The 16,346-nt window shown below is 39.7% G+C and overlaps 3 protein-coding genes across 3 annotated transcripts; 1 reads left to right on the forward strand and 2 right to left on the reverse strand. All coding sequences in view use genetic code 11, as the record gives it.

The window, feature by feature from the left end:
- On the reverse strand, window positions 1-4,214 carry EGR_00108 (hypothetical protein; the record flags this gene model as incomplete). The annotated part of the gene is made up of 6 exons (XM_024489357.1): window positions 1-133; window positions 2,143-2,241; window positions 2,293-2,328; window positions 3,568-3,627; window positions 3,671-3,810; window positions 4,140-4,214. The coding sequence occupies 6 exons, from the start codon at window positions 4,212-4,214 to the stop codon at window positions 1-3; spliced, it is 543 nt and encodes a 180-aa protein (XP_024356035.1).
- A 227-nt stretch (window positions 4,215-4,441) lies between these two features.
- EGR_00109 (hypothetical protein) lies at window positions 4,442-11,087 on the forward strand (the record flags this gene model as incomplete). Its single annotated transcript, XM_024489358.1, has 8 exons — window positions 4,442-4,570; window positions 5,815-5,844; window positions 6,607-6,875; window positions 7,790-7,897; window positions 8,336-8,436; window positions 8,487-8,591; window positions 9,714-9,760; window positions 10,920-11,087. The coding sequence occupies 8 exons, from the start codon at window positions 4,442-4,444 to the stop codon at window positions 11,085-11,087; spliced, it is 957 nt and encodes a 318-aa protein (XP_024356036.1).
- A 4,895-nt stretch (window positions 11,088-15,982) lies between these two features.
- EGR_00110 (60S ribosomal protein L29) lies at window positions 15,983-16,235 on the reverse strand (the record flags this gene model as incomplete). The annotated part of the gene is made up of 3 exons (XM_024489359.1): window positions 15,983-16,060; window positions 16,096-16,160; window positions 16,199-16,235. 3 exons carry the CDS (start codon window positions 16,233-16,235, stop codon window positions 15,983-15,985), a joined length of 180 nt encoding a protein of 59 aa, XP_024356037.1.
- Between the last annotated feature and the right edge of the window lie 111 nt (window positions 16,236-16,346).

Below are 16,346 nucleotides of genomic sequence, written 5' to 3' on the forward strand. Positions count from 1 at the left end.
TTATTGAACGCATAATTTTGATTTCCTTTCAAAATGGAAAAACATGGATGTTTTATGAAATTTTATAGCCTCCTGACCCCTTAGAATATTTACAAATTTTAATGCAGAACTCTGGATATTTGTTTGGAGATAGCTAACTGAAAAAAATTCATAGATTCACTGTCGCCTTCCCAGTCTACGCGACACAAACAATAGATGGTACGCAAATCCACTCTTATAAAATTGATCTCTGAATTTGGATAACAGACTTCCATATTTTTGCATGAAAAATAAAGCTGCCATGTAAAGGCTCAACTGCGTGAAAGAAGATCTCTACGTAAAATGTCATGGAACAGATATTCCAGTTTACATCGTCAAGACTACTTTGTACTTTTCAGGTACACAGGAGGACAGAGGCTGAAAACCTATTGATCTTATGAAAATAAAGCTATAGAAGCTAGAGTTTACTGAGGATGAAATTTGCTTTCTAAAGACGTTTGCAGAAATCGAAAGCTTTGAGCAAATATCGCAAAATAGGATTTCGGGTTGTGAGCAAGCTTCAAAGTTCGAAACTATGCAGGAAGCTGCTAACTTGATCTTATAAGTATTTTTCAATTGGAGGTTTTAATTGGTTAAGTATTGCATTTGATTTTAAAATAGGCGATTAAAAACCATTATAGAATATGATCAGAGATTGAGCGACTCTGAAATATTCGTAAATTTCCAATTTTTTATTTAGTGCCTAGCTCATTCCTTTCCATTTAGTATAAATTTTTATTTTATAGCATATAAGACCTACCTGAGCAGCAAATGATGACGTAGGGTGATCCATAAAGAGCCACATTCTGTATCGCCATTTTTTCCACCCACGGGAAAACTTGACCAGATTTTGCATAGAATCAATATCCTCAAAACAATCTCGAAAAAGTGTTTTCTTGGTCCTCTTCTCCTCATCGTACCGCATGTAGGCAGGCATGCAACAGGGATCGATCAGAGACTCGTCGATACCCCAGAAAATCAGCTCCTTCCTAACAAATGGACCGCAAATGTTTGTCGGCAGATGAAGCTCTCCAGTGCGGTAATAGTCCAGCACAAATCGGAAGATTTCGGGGTCCCGATCAAAGAAGTACACGGGCTGCGGAGCAACGCTTGCTTTATCCTGTAAAAGGGTGCCAGGATACGAGTGGTTATTATCCATCGTGCGGGTGGAGTGACTCTCGGTTGGAGATGTATTGTAGAGTTGGTTTTTGCAGACAGCTGCGGCTGATATCAAATCCTTGTTGCCAAATAGAGAGGAGGCGACAGGGTTCGGAAGCAATGTAGCACCGCCAACAGTGTATTCACCGGTGTACTGGCTGTCTGAGGACAGTTGGGAGCGGTATTCGTGTTTCTGTGAGGCGGCCCGAGCAGCCTCCTCGCCCTGTGTCGCGATCATGTAGAGACGACTGTCCGGGAGGCGGTAGAGTGTCGCCCGCCGTGTGATGAACAGGCGCCCACCGATGCAGAGGTTGACTACATCGCCGGGTGTTCCAGGACGAATGTAGGCAGACGCGGCAGACGTGTGGTTTTGCATTTTCGCTGTAAAAAGTGGACGGTTATAGCGGTTACTACCTCTCGTCCAAAATTACTTTTTATGCAAAACATCTAATCATGTTAAAATTTAATCAGAAAGGCTAAAAAGTGACCCAATTTCAGATCCTCTGACTGTCAGTGGAATATTTTATTTCAAAAATTTTTAAGCTGTTTTAATAATGTGATAAGCGTCGTCAACAGATTGATATAATATACGTGCATATTGCATAGAGCATTAGGACTTTCGAAAATCGAAAGCTTGCGTTTGTGAAAAATGGTTAAGTTAGACTTTGGGTGTTTGCCTTTCGTGATAAATTCGGCCAAAGGCACTTCTACTGCTTATTCGGTTTGCATAAAATGGATTTGTAGTTTCGGACACATATGTATATAATTGTATAGATACAAATATACATGGATGGAGTGTATTGTGAGATCAAATGAATGGTGTGATAAAATTGAGTTAGGTCATGACACTTAGTCCATAGTATGATCTCCTGCAAAAGGCGTACATGGTGTTCCATAAGGTTAGTTAAAAGGACTCAAAAAGCCGGAATCTAAGCAGAATTTGTGCCTTTATTGTTTATAACTTACTTATTATAATCCTTTCCTGGTGTATGTGCATGTGCTAGAGCTGTTAAGTCTTTCATAACCATAACATTTTTCAAATTACGCCTTCTGTAATGTGCTATGCTGTGGGTATGGAATATTTCTCAGGAACCGGAAGTGTGCCTAGTGCATTACCATGAAATTTTGACATCAGGTCCGCTATTAGTAGGCCTGAAAATGTTGATTTATGTTTGAATGGCATCTTAATTATGCGAAGAATCCAATGATTTTTGCAATTTGAGTAAAGAGCTGCCTCTTTTTATGCCCCCTTTTTACTTGTGTTAGGATACAAAGTCACTTACGCCAAGTAAATTTCGAACCATCTTCTCTAACAACGTTTCAAATTGAGAAAAAGACCAAAGTAATCTTTATCAGTAATTAGGAACTCAGGAAGTGGATTTTTGACTGTCGAATAAATATTCCGGTTATAAAAGTCGCGTGTTTTGTAAAAACTTAAAAGAATTTTCATTGGCGCATGTGGAATTGGGCTGTTTTCTAACACTTACCGCTTTTCAAATTCGCCCTCCAACGAGAACTTAAGGGCACAACTATTGAACTTTTGAAAATTTAGGATAGTTTTCTATTTGAGAAGGTAAATGGCATGATGGATTTATCAGTGACGGCTCTAAAGAAGCTCTTTGGGCAATAATGAGTACGTTAAAAGGAACCGCCAGCACTTGTCTTTAAAAGCACCTTTTGTGATTTTCGGAAAATATTCACTTTGTGTGCCTTTTTAACTAATGCTAACGCATAAATTTTTAGCAAGCATTGTGCTGTACTGCGTACTGTGATTACACTAGATCTCCAACCCGAACGAAGCCACTAGTGTTGGCAACTGCTAACCACTGTTCGTAGTGTACCGATATTGCAGCCGCAAGAATTCGCAAGTCGAAAATTAACTTGACCACTCTCTTTTTTATACAAATAAAGTAAGTCCAAACACATTCAGGGGTGTTTTGGAGTCAGACACTTTTGTTTTCCACTACTACTTAAACTAAGGGCATAACATCACATTTGCCCTTAACTCTCCCACGCTACATTAATCTGGGCGACCACCTCACCTTTGGGAAAACATTTCAGAATTCAAATTTCATCTGCACAAACAAAGAATCATATGTAATTCTTATGCTATACAACACTAATAGCTCCTGACATTTAGTTCACCTTGATCTTACTGCGTACATTACGAGGTTCACTGCTGCGTAGGTTTACACGCGAAAGTATTTTTCGCCACTTTTATTTCATGCATGCAAATCAACGATTATCTGGCGGAATGAGCATGCGAAGCAAATCTGTTACCGTTAGGGACAAACATTATTAATGCCACCGGTCTTCTTTGATATAAAGGTAAATACGCTCATATTATCTCCGAGGAGTTGTTTGATTATACTTAAACATGTCGCATCTTACTTTCCATGTTGATTATGAATGCAAAGTACCAATGCTAAATCCTCACAAGTTTCTTCGCTACTTCATACATCAAACTTAGTAGTATGGGCATAAAGGCAATAACCAGATAAATGCTTCTGGATAGAATTTTCCAATATTTTGAAACGCTGTACTGATACAGAGATTTACATATATTGCATGATGAAATGTTTTTGCCATTAATGTATTTATAGTATATACCAGAGCAGGAGTGATTTGTTTAGTCTAATGAAAAGAATACCAAGTAATGGACTAAGCGACAACCATTGTCGTTACGAGGTACCAGTTATCAGTCAACGCCCATTATGAACGTTATTTAGTAGCCATCATTCATGTAGTGTTTTGTGCTAGTAAGGCAAACGCTCCTGAATCCCGCATAGTCGAACGATGCAGAGGGGTGCTTTGGCATCAAGGCTCCAAAGGCCATGGCAAGTTGCATTCACTAGTCTCTCCATGATTTGGAACTGCCTCGTGTAATTTAAAGTTTCCACTGCAAATCAAATTGAAATTGCGATTTCGAGGTCTAAAGCAAAACGATTTTTTTGACAAAGTACCAGATCCACATATGAAAATTTACTATATTCTTCTCGCAATAAATTTTGTACAATGATGCTCGGTTCTAAAAGCATTTAAAATAGTTTCGACTGAATCTGCCAGTGAAATTCCGCGTTGCACTTTCAGCGAAATATTCCAGTAATTGCCCTATAAAATACTTTTATGTCAAGGCTTTTTTGGTTTGTGCAACATGCTGGACTTTTTTGCATTTCGAAGTGCTCAGCTATTTAGCGTAATGTTTCCCTGGGCGGACTCCTGTTTGGATTTCAGGGGGAATATTTAAAACCAATTCAATTTCGCTATGCATTATACCAATACGCATTTGAATATATTACATTATAGACGCGGATTGATTTATAAAACCTCTTTTTGCTATTTTTATGTTATGAACCTAGCAATGCATAAAATTAATGTAAAGCTTAGAAGCAAGGTAACTTACGACTGAGCATATATCCAGGACTATGTTTCTATACTTCCACGTAATTTGGCGTTAATTCCATTATATGCATCAGGATTTCGGAGTTAATCCCAAATTACTTTGATTTTTGTTCGCACAAATCAAGTGTCTGTCGCGGTGGGTTTGTTTTATCCCAATAACCACGGGCACATACTGACTAGTGACGCGGTTTTTGGCTGGTCCATCGAAATTCCGGGATTGGTTGGTTTCTACCCAATGGACTGCAACTTCTAGATTGGTTTTTCTTGCCTTCGCCAAGCTTTGAGGCAAGAGATCTTTTTAAGTATCAATCGGCACAAATCTATAGTCCAAATACGCATTGTCTTTCCGACACATTCCTAGCTTATTTTTATACGTCCTATTTAACTGATCCAAAGTGACCACATTCGAATAAGTTTTGGCCAACCTGCTTGATGAAACTTATAATTTGCTCGTAAGAATGTCAAATGGAAAACGAACACTTTCTTATGACTTTCTGGGTAAAACTCATTAATACTATGTCCTTAAGCAACAGTCAGAAACTTCGGGCGCAGAGTAAAACCAAGTATTAGGTTTTAGATTAAGCATTTCCGCATACACTATAGGAGTTTTGGCACAATTCGTGAGGTATTAAGATGATTTAAAACTATTCTTTTCTGACACAATTTATTTGTGTTTACATAATACATGCCACAGTAGATGGACATATCAACTATTATGGTTCCGACAAATGAGTGGCATATGACTTTGCATGGTACCTCGTGATCTAGTGGAGACCATTGCAATCATGCAAAGAGAGGATTGAGGATGGAAAAATCTGTTTTGCATCCAGATCAACGTCACTTCTATCAATAGAAGATGTGTCCTGCTGTTGAAAATCCCAAACGACCAAGTTTAATAGCTTTCGGTTAAATGCGCACATACTTTGCTTAATGGGGACTTACGTTGCTAAGGCCCTTTTGAAGTGACCTCATTCCGATGTTTAAATTACTTTTTTGGGATAATGAGAATATTCTGCCTCGCACTAAATTCACAGTCGTCTTATTTTGCATTTTAGTAGTTTGAAACACCTCGATTTTCTACATTATACCAAGGGGCGAGATATGTGCGACGCCTTTTGCCAAAATGGACGTTGACAACCATTTCGTCATGATCATAATTTGTTCTGTCAAAATTCAGTATGGTTTTCATCCACTTACTTGACCCAACGACTTCGAAATTTGATGTCTCCATTTTAGATAATATGCTTTTGCTTTCTGTCGCTTAAAGTAAGTCACTTAATTATTTATTGTTATAAGCAATTACATGGTGGAATGACTGCCTTTTATTTAACAGTTACGTGCTTCGGTTGCACACCGCGGTCGTCTTGGACCCAATTTACTCTGTAGTTGGAAGCAAAATACTATGAGTTCCTGCTCAAATGCGACTCATGAGAGAACTCCATTTCACATACTTGGGCAAGAATTGCACTTTTTTAATGGAGAATTGCGTATTTGAGTAAGTGAGCCAACCTTCTGCACTCATGTTTTTAGGGCGCGAAACAAGAAGTGGAGAGTGCAATACCGACCGCAGTGCAAAAAAATCTCCTGTCTCAACTTTTACCGTTTAGTTTACCTTTCGTAGACAGTAGAAGCCAAGTTTGAGGGATTTAGTGAAGACTCCCATTGACTGCTTGCGAAAGTGCACTTGGACACGACTAAGTGATTTGACTTTTCCTTTGCGCCTCACTTAAGAGTTGGTGTGCAGTTAAGGCCCTTTTCAACTTCATGACTTTCCAACCAATGTCGATAAGGTATTCTATGGCATTTTTAGAAGTCATGAAGTAAAAAAAAAAAACTTAATTGCAAGACAAGTCTTTTATATATTCGCCTCACTACATTAGCAGGGTGACCTCGCCTGCAAGCGATTGCTGCAGCGATTATTGTAAAAATGAACCGTCCTTTTGCCGCCATGCTGAGGACGATGGCTTCCACATTATAAAAATCTTTTCTAGGCATATTATACCAACTTTCTTGTGTCGTATCATTCAGGCACACTTATTTCTCCAAAACCATTCAGTCGCTGAAAATGAACCGGATTTGAGTAGCCAGGACAAAATTCTAGAGGTATCCAAATGGCTTATTTTTTCACCACTCTATGAGTTTGCGACTATCTTTAAATGCAACTACTTTTGGAGCCTCAGGAGCGCCTTTGGTGAAATGTTGCCTGTTAAAAGCAATGAATTTGTCCAAGAACAAAAGCACATATTATATATAAAATGGAAAAAATTCGTAACTTGGAAATTATCAAGCTTCCGATGGTAGCACATTTATATTTAACCCTTGATTGCCACGATTTAAAAATATTAGTTTTCAAAAATTTGCCAAAACTAGTAGAACGGGTAGTTTTAACCTTATAATCTCAAATAAAACATAAAAGCTCCAGTTAGATTACGCAGTCATTGTTTCAATGGAGTTTGCGAATAAACTTACACTTTATTAAAGAATTAGGTTGAGTGTTTCCGGCTTTTCCCAGTAAAATGATTTAACAATTAACTGATCTAGACAAGGTAGCGCTTGCTACAACTAGGAGAGTTAAAGGTATTAAGCAGTCATAAATAAGTGTCTTTTTCAATTATGAATGCAAATTTCACCATATCAGAGCTAAAAGCATGCAATATCGCCTAGCGTTTTTAACATGTCACCATTTACCATATAACATCTATTCAGTCCATAGCGCGTCCACCACCAGCGAGTCACCTGTTTGACCTGCGTCTGGCTGCGGTACCATCGGATAGGCCTTAGATGGCACATTACAATAATGTTCATGTTTACCAAGAGGTTCTGAATCACCGGGAGCGTTTTTATTGTTGGAAATATCACTGCAAATACAGTTGCCACTCTGAATCCTAGATTTTACCAATCGTCATCAAGGTATACGCAAAAACTTCGTGTGAAGAAGACGTGCTTGTCATTCCGCTCTAAGCCGCCATTTTGGATAAAAATTGGGAATGGTTCAACGTCACCTTAGCGACAGAGATTAAACTAATTCCAATTAATGCACAGTAAAGACATTCGTACATAAATGTGTAGTGAGTGCTAATTGTAATTTTATCCAATCAAAATCACACTCACTTACGTTTAAGGCAGAATCTTTGGGGATCACGTCATACTCATATCATGTCAAATACAGTTTTATCAACACTTTATCGTGTTGATTTCATAATTTACAAAGTTTAATGGATCAACTTGTGGCATCCAAATTAATTGGCGACATTTACCAATTTGTGAAAATTGCATTTTTGTTCAAGAATGCTTTACATGTGTGCGATTTATCTGTTTTGTTAGCTTTGATGAACTCCGTACTTTCTTGCCCCAAAAAATTAAACTGGCATTTGGATTCCGAGCACAGCGTTAGGCTAGGAAAATATGCTCTACCTTCCACAATAACACCATTGTAATTCACGCTTTGTTTTTCTTAATCGAAGACTAAGCACCAACTGTGGTCATACATTCTACTTTGTATCTCGCTTTGGACTGCTAATAGGCGTCCTTGTCCTGTTATGACCAATGAACCCTAGAGCCTAAAGCCTAGAGTACTCTTGCCCAGACTCAATCCTAACATAGATCATGGAATGCATTCTGTGGTATGAATAATCCAGTCAACCTTTGTGACATGAATCGCAATGATTTTCACCTTATAAAATATGGGCTAACTTTGACTGAGGGCATTGTCTTGACTTCTTCCGCGCACAATTTCACAAAGATAAACTATCGTTAGTTCAAAAACTAAAAAACTTGTCAGCAGCAGAGGAATTATGAATGCTAACTGCCATCATTTAGCGCTAATGTTGGATTGTGCTGGGCCAAAATTAATAGGCGGTAATCTTATGGAAGCACTAATCTCTAATAAAATTGGTTCAACATTTTAGTTCCATTTCAGGAGTTTAAATGCGAAATAGCTGCTCCCATTTCCCAAAGGTATGACCTTGCTTTGCTTCAATATTTCATTAGCTATTTTTTTAGTACACACGAAGGTGAGGAGCGTCATTGAGCTGTTTCACACGGGCACGCGATGCCACCATGCTTCACTGTTCAAGTATCATAAATTGTGAAGGCGCTTAGCGGAGTTAAAAGGGAACACACATTTGAGGATTGACTACAAAGATAGAGCTTTACTGAATTTTGGGACGACTGATTGGCAACTTGATTGCGTTTCAAGTTCGAACCCTCCTTACGTTTTCTTTATAATCGTAAAATAAAAACTTATTTTTGCATAGCTCAATTATTCATACACCCCTTTTCGATATGGTGCTATGGGAATCACCTTATTTGTGTGTTTAATTACTCCCTTCCATTTTCCCATTGCTTCTTACTGGCCCAAACTGTGGAGTTGCGTCTCGTTTTATCAATTCATAACTGCCAATGTCATTTTAATGCTTTTGGCCGACCGGGCTTACACCATTTGCTATGCCAATACGTGTCATGTGTACAAACTGCCTTGTACCTCTCGTACGATCGCATTGGCCACACGAAATGCGAATTGAATCACACTCTTATCTGGTATGAGGGTGATTTAAATTACCTTTGCATTTACACTTTGAATCTGTCTGTATTATCCCAAATAGTAAATGATATGCACCATTAAATTTGAAAGTATTCCACATGTTGCGCGGAGGCAAAAAATTGCCAAAAATTAGCAGCCTAGAAAAATTCCGGCGTTTATTGTGTTCCTTGTCTTTGAGCATTTATGCTGCAGCAATTACACTCGAACACCCCAACCAACTCGCCTTTACTTTCCCCACTGGATGACATGTTTGGTGTCAAAACCGGGTGGTGGAATTCAATGCAACATTTATGATTAAATACGTTTTAAGGTGTTATGCGTTCAAATAGCAGGTGACTAAAAGGATAAAAATTACATACATGCAATTCAAGGTTTTGCGAGATTATCTGCCGTTAGTAGTACACATCGAACACAACTATTCTTATCAAATAACTCTTTGTAAGCGCCTTTTATTACGCGAACAGTTGTTGCCAGCAATTATATTTTTATTAGTGAATGTTGCCGAATTAGACCTGATACTTTACCAATTTTAAACTTCCCTAACTTAAGTGTTTTCCAAATCCAACGTTTTATTTTAAATTAATTTGTTTAGTTAGCATGGGGATCACTAGGAAATCTACTACCGATATATTTAATGAAGTTAGGCAGTGCCGTTTCTTTTAAAGTTCTACCAGTCCATAAGCATTTATATCTGCATTTGTTAAGTGGGTGCATATTTTTTTCCTCCAACGGAAAGGTTCGCTTTATTCGCTTTTCAAATTTATTAAATCAGCTGTGAATCATTTTCTTGGACGTCATGACACCACTCCCCATTCCCTGAATGATTTGAGGCCACGAAATCCTCATGGGGTTAAGACATATCCCTATCTTTATCAAGAAGTAATCAATTTCCCTATACTTCTGGCGTATATGACATTTTCAACTTTCACTTTAGCCGTGTTCTTTCCGCATTTCATCATGATTCAGGCTGTTAATCAATCTATGTTTATATTCACTCCCATTCAGTGACCAACAACAGAATGAACGGGGCTTAAGTACATAAGCAAATGTGATCTAAGACCAATTAAAAGCGTAGAATGCGGCTTTGAATAATGTCTCCCTTCAGCACTACGCTTATTTCCGGAACCGGTGAGAGAAAAAGACCGGCAATCCTCAGTGTGTCAAATGCGTATGAGATTCTGGGAATGAAAGATCAAGCTGCTTCCTGTTGCATTCTTAATTTTTTTTGGACATAAAATAAGCGTGCATTAACAATTGATGTCAACTCTTATTTTTACATGTGTTTGATTGTGTTCACGAATCCCGAAAGTCCTGTCTTTTTAATCGCTGCACGGTAAACTCTGCCAATAATGATCGGGTTTGTTAATTGGGGGCCTGAACCAATAAATTGGGTGAACTCCCTTCCACATTTTTACCCTCTTCCATTGCAGTCAATGTTCGTTTCACACTAGGGAGACGCCCTTTGTTCGGTTAACATATCCGACGGCCCATCGCTTTCATGAAAGCAAGGTCAAATTATGGAACATAAGCGGCTGAATTTGGCTCTAATGGCCATATTTATGCTACGGTCCGACTGTCGCTGCCGTGTCAATTTAAGCCTTAGTCTTACAATTTCTTTCATCTGCTCGGCCTTAAATGTCGGCATTCAATGCGCGGTTCTCAATGTCTACTAACGCATAATTTTCGTGTATTATTCATCACGGTTTAAGTCAAACGCGAATTATCCACAACAACTAACGGCTTGCAAATTCAATGTCAGGGCTTGGACAATCGTAAGCACAATATTTTCTCCTTAAAGCTATCTATAATAGCCCATTTATACTCTGTTGCTCAAGTGTTTAGCAAAATTAAACTTGAATTTCCCTTAAAAGGTGCCACTTTACTACAAAACGGATTTGCAAAAGAAATATTCCACCTTATTGGTGAAAAACTTGCTTTAAAACACAAAAAATGGCAGCAAAGTTGAGGCTAGAGGGTGGAATGTGGAAGGTGTTGGTATGCAAAACGTAACATTTGGACACATGAAAAATCGTTCATTTTATTTGAGCACTTTTAATTTTTTGCAGTTCGATAAATTCCTCATTAATCAGGAGACGTAGCCAAATAAAGTTAATACCCAACCTAATCGTATGCAGCTATTGACGTAACGAAGGGCTATGCAGGTGCACGCCTCAGTTCCAGCCAAAATAAGGGATTGATGACAATCTTGTAAAGGGTTTACTCGCTTCATTCTAACAGACCCGAGTTAGCCATTCATGCAAATAAAAGCAATGGACTGGAGCCTGAAACAACTGTTTTGAGTAAATGCTGCTTAGCCAGTCAAAAAGATGAGCGAAACAGAAGCGCTGAGTTATGAAAGTGCATTCAAGCAGCACTAAAATTGTAGTGCATTGCGTTTTAACTAAATGTAGTTTTGTGGAGCAATAAACTTTATGATAATAATTTGGTTACAGAGTGCTACAATTCCTCTCTTCCTTAGTGTAAAATTAGGTTATTAACCTTCCCTATTGTCAGCAAAAGCTAACTGTATTTGGAAATTTTGAAAGGCTCTCCATGCATTTTACCTCAGATACTTACAAGTCTGAGCACTTTTTGCCATTAAAATTGAATGTTCAATTCCGATGTTGTTAGTGGCGGTTCAAAATTGCTACATTAACTCATTTGCAGGCAGAGTTTTCAAATTTCTCGATGCTAACTACCACTCTCTATTCCATTTAGTCATTCGTGAATAACCTATCCAAGTTTTTTTGACGATATTGAATTGTGGTGCCTAATTTCACCAGTTTTAAATGTGAGTAATACCAGCTGTCTCCAATTTATTAAATTATTATGCATTACTAAAACAATCACCAATAGCGATCAGGAGTGTTAATTACCCGTGGTTCCAGATGCAAACGAAGAATTGGATAGAGTCAGTGGAAATAGACATTCGTATTTCTCCAGAACCCTCATTCGTTCGATTAGTTCATGTAAGCAAAGGGCTTGCCAATACGCGCGGTTTTATTTAAATCATTTTTGCCAACTTTTATATTCACGAATGTCAGTGTTTTGGTAGGACATATCTAAACTTTCCATCAAAGTCACCACTGGCGAGGCAGGGCTGGACGCGGGGCGGCGCGAGCCACGTCAGCGATTGCGAGCCCGCCCATATTCATGTCCCCCTTACCTTCGCCTCTAATCTCCACCATTAGCCGACCCTTCCAAATTAAGCTCTAATCTACGCATCCACTTCAGACACACCTGTTCCTCAGGGTCTTTCATTATACTCCTATTTCCTTCGTCGTGTCATTTGTGATGTTGACAACCTGATTGCATTATTGCACTGAGTGCACTTATAAATTTGTGATCTTATGTCTATGAGAACTTCCTTATGTGGTACTTGGCTTATGCAGTACCAGTACACTGAGATAGTATAATTCAGAAAATTGGTGTGTGGCTATAAAATGCGTGACATTACCCATCGCACATTAGTCACTCACTCTGAGGCCTGAATTATTGAATTGACGTTAAAACGTATATTTTCCAAAAGTAAAAGCTTCAAGAACCGGCTTTACTGTCTACTGGCCACTATTTAAAAAGGTAAATTATTAGTTTTCATATACACAGACGCTGGTTTAGGGATAAAGTAGTCGTCTTACTTTCTGAAGCGCAACTTATGACATTTTGTATATCATTTTTTAATAAGAGCGACTAGGAGACTGAATAAGTCCAATATTTGCTTTTTTCTAGTCAGCGTCATGCAGAACGATTGTTTTGGACATAAATAAGGAAATGAAGATGACCCATGTCCCTAAAGTTGTAGGCCCGCAAATTGCTTTTCTATGCGACTGCACTGGTGATTGTACAGGTGAATAGGTGAGTTGTGACGCGAAACCTACTTTTGCCGCTTTTATTCAATAATCTGCCTCAAAATGTTAGACAATATTTGCATAGTTCCATAATCAGGGTGTCGAATTTGTAGTAAACCTAACAAAAAAGCATAAATGGATTTGTTTTCCACAAAGTGTAAATAACTGAGACTTCCTTCTTGTTGTTTCCATTACTTTGTTTAATCGCAAATCTTAGTGTAATCCGATTTGACTTGACCAACCAGACGGTCTTCTTGCAGTTATAATGAGTTAAATCAGTCGGTTTGAACACTTCCATGCATTCACAGACTTCCACCCCAATCATCTTTTCAAACTGCGCCTGTGACACTTAAACAATAGGACCCATTGAGCAATCGTCTACGAACACTAGTTAAGTTCATTTGCATCTTTAGGCAGCCTTTATCCAAACTTCGTATTTAAATGTCTGTAAAATCCTCAATGAGCCTGAAGTTCATTTTTTACTTCATTCCATGACACTTCCCACAGTTATAAGTATGCAACTCAATGTCAGGAAATATGGGGTCCTCGGGGCCTCTTACGGAGACGGGTGGCAAATGCTAGGCTAGTCTTCCCCAAAGTTAAGCCTGTCATTATGATTACTATCTTCCAGATATCTGCTTTTTTTGTGAATATCGTTTACAGGAAAAAAGGAACATCTGTAGGAATAATGCGTTTATTTGTTGCAAAATATATCGTCTTGCCATGAGAACACAACCTAATTATGTTTCTGTGGGTTTGTATTTGTATCAAAATGGCACAATTTATGTCTTTTATCTGAAATACAACATTTGTTAGAATAAAGCTATTCTTCGGACTCGCATTTGAGGATCGTTTTTCACATCCTGATGGTATCTCTTTTTGCTTTTCTTGCGATCATGGGTAGGGTTTGTCATTGCATTACTTAATAGTTCCCTCCGTTTAATCCAAAAATGAAAATATTTTGGTTTGTTTCAGTTAAAATCACTGTTAAAAACTTTGTAGCAGGCTCTAGCTCAAGTAGATCTTGCGCCGGAGGTTGAATTGTCAAAAAAAACGAAAATCAGAGCAAAACAGAGCGTCCGTGCAAGTAGCACGGTATCTTATTTCGTTAAGAAGAGCTAACTTAGCACATGTACTCAGAACTTGGACTGCTTTCTATGCTGCTTTAGCCCGTGAGTACCAGATTCTGCAGCACATTTTACTTTCTGTTCTTGTGTCGTAAAATCTGGAAAATATCCAACTTCTGTAGGTATGACTGGTCCATTCGCCTACTTAACTGTTTGATCCTTCAAATCATTTTAGCCGTTTCATCTAAGCGACTTGTGCTTCTGTCGGCAAATAAGATAAGGAACCGACTCCTTACACACAGCGTCTTGTAAATACACGTGAATTTCGTTCCCGATTAAAAATGTTTCAAGTTGGCGCTGATAAGACCTAACTTTACCTGTACTTTATGTTAATGTTCCGGCTCACATTAATGTGAGCCAAGCTTTGAATATCAGTTGTGCCAGATTCTAAATTTAAGTTCCGTTCCGATACGCTAAAGAGGAGTTTTAGCTTCTAGCAAGCCCCCCGCTAAAGCTGCAATCACGGTGGGGAAAATATGGTGTTCGGATGGCAAATGATTTACAGCCTCCTGTTCGAGACATTATCTACCGAAAGTCGGAGCGAGGCCCGTCCGCTATACAGATTTTGGCAATGATGAGTTAAATAGATCACACAAAAACAACAGTTCAGTTGAAAGGTCGATTCCACTCAACTCCAAGTTGACGATACTGACGCTGTAGTCGACACTTTTAAGGTCAAAGCAAATTTTTGTCGGAGACGTTAGGTAACCAACTCCCTTGGCAAGTTGTTATCTCAAACAAAATTACTGAAAGCGCAAATCCTACCCTGTTCCAAAATCTCCACAGCTCCCTGAAACCAGCTCCAGATTACTGGGAATGCTTCTTTGCGTTCACGAGCTCTTACGCGGTCTAACGGAACTAAGTATTGCACATAATTGGCCGGAAACACTTGAATTCCGAGACTTTCCGTGTTTGGATCCTAAACCTCGGGGCCTATCGTAGGAACTACCGAGGGAAGCTGGATTTTAGTCATTTCTATTAATACCAGCTGGCCTCCCCGCCAATACCAGAGCGTGTCGACTGCAACCTGTTACCCCAGAATTCACACCCCCCGGTACTATTTGCTAAGCTAATACGCTCTTCTGAGCCTATCACACGAAAAGAGCCGAGCCATCATTCGGAATGTCAGGTAACACCCGCACCAATCCTCACAAAGTGCCCTAGTACCCCCTAGTATAGGCGCCAACCCGACCCCACAGGCCCCGACCACACCCACCACCGCTCGCGATCTCAGTTAAAAGCCCTCTACTTGGAGGACCCATAGTCGGTCACGCAAACCACACCAGCTAGGGCTTGCGCAGCCCCTCCCGAGATCATGCGACAGACACAGTATCGAGCCCCCCCCCCCCCCAACCGAGACCTCGCCCCAGCACCATTGGACCCGCACCGGAACAACCCCGAGTGGGCGACCGGAGCCGCACGCGCCGACGACCATCCCCCAATAGACCCTAGTAACCATCACCACCCACCCCACCAACACTGAACACGACGACAACCCGCAAAACATAATCGCCGATTGCCGTTACTCAGAGCACCAGCGGTCCCAAGACCCTGACACTAAGAGCAATCATCCACGCCTAAGACGAAAGAGCAGATGCTGCAAGACTCGCATTCCCTAAGCCGCAGCCGAGAAAGAGGGGGATGCGGTGGAGACCGGGGGCATACGATGCGACCCGTCATAGCTATAAGACGCCACCGCGTGTTCCACAGACCGCAAACGCCGTCAACCACTGAACTAGCACCTCAAACTAGACACTATAAGCTTAGCAAAAGAAACTTTGACCCAGGTTAGCAACCCCAAAACAATTTCAGAGCCGAAACGTGCACCATCCAACAATGAAACATCAGAAACAAAATCAACAAAAGCCTCTGGAAATGTTTGTTATTCACTGCTTGGAAACTTTGACCGTCTTCTTGTTGTGTTTTTTTGCAAAACGCATATTCCTCAAAAACTTTGGATCAACCTAAAAAAACGATGGGCGGTCAACGACAAACTTACGCCTTTTAGAGAGGGGAACCGCTGTTTGGGAGGCCTGTAAATACCGTTACGGTGATTTTTCCTATCTATTTTACGAAGCTACGTATGAAACTAACAAACGTACTTTGATGATGCGTGCTGTGATTCTTGCTCTTCGCCATCCGTTCACGTGTACAGGTATGTGAAAAGCAAGGTGCTTTGGAAGTCGCGCCTCGCAAACCAAGGCTCACATAAACTTTTCAGCAGGGAAAGTCATTAAAGTATCCTAGTTA

The sequence above is a fragment of the Echinococcus granulosus genome (genome assembly GCF_000524195.1).
Source record: "Echinococcus granulosus chromosome Unknown EG_S00001, whole genome shotgun sequence".
Classification (NCBI taxonomy): domain Eukaryota; kingdom Metazoa; phylum Platyhelminthes; class Cestoda; order Cyclophyllidea; family Taeniidae; genus Echinococcus; species Echinococcus granulosus.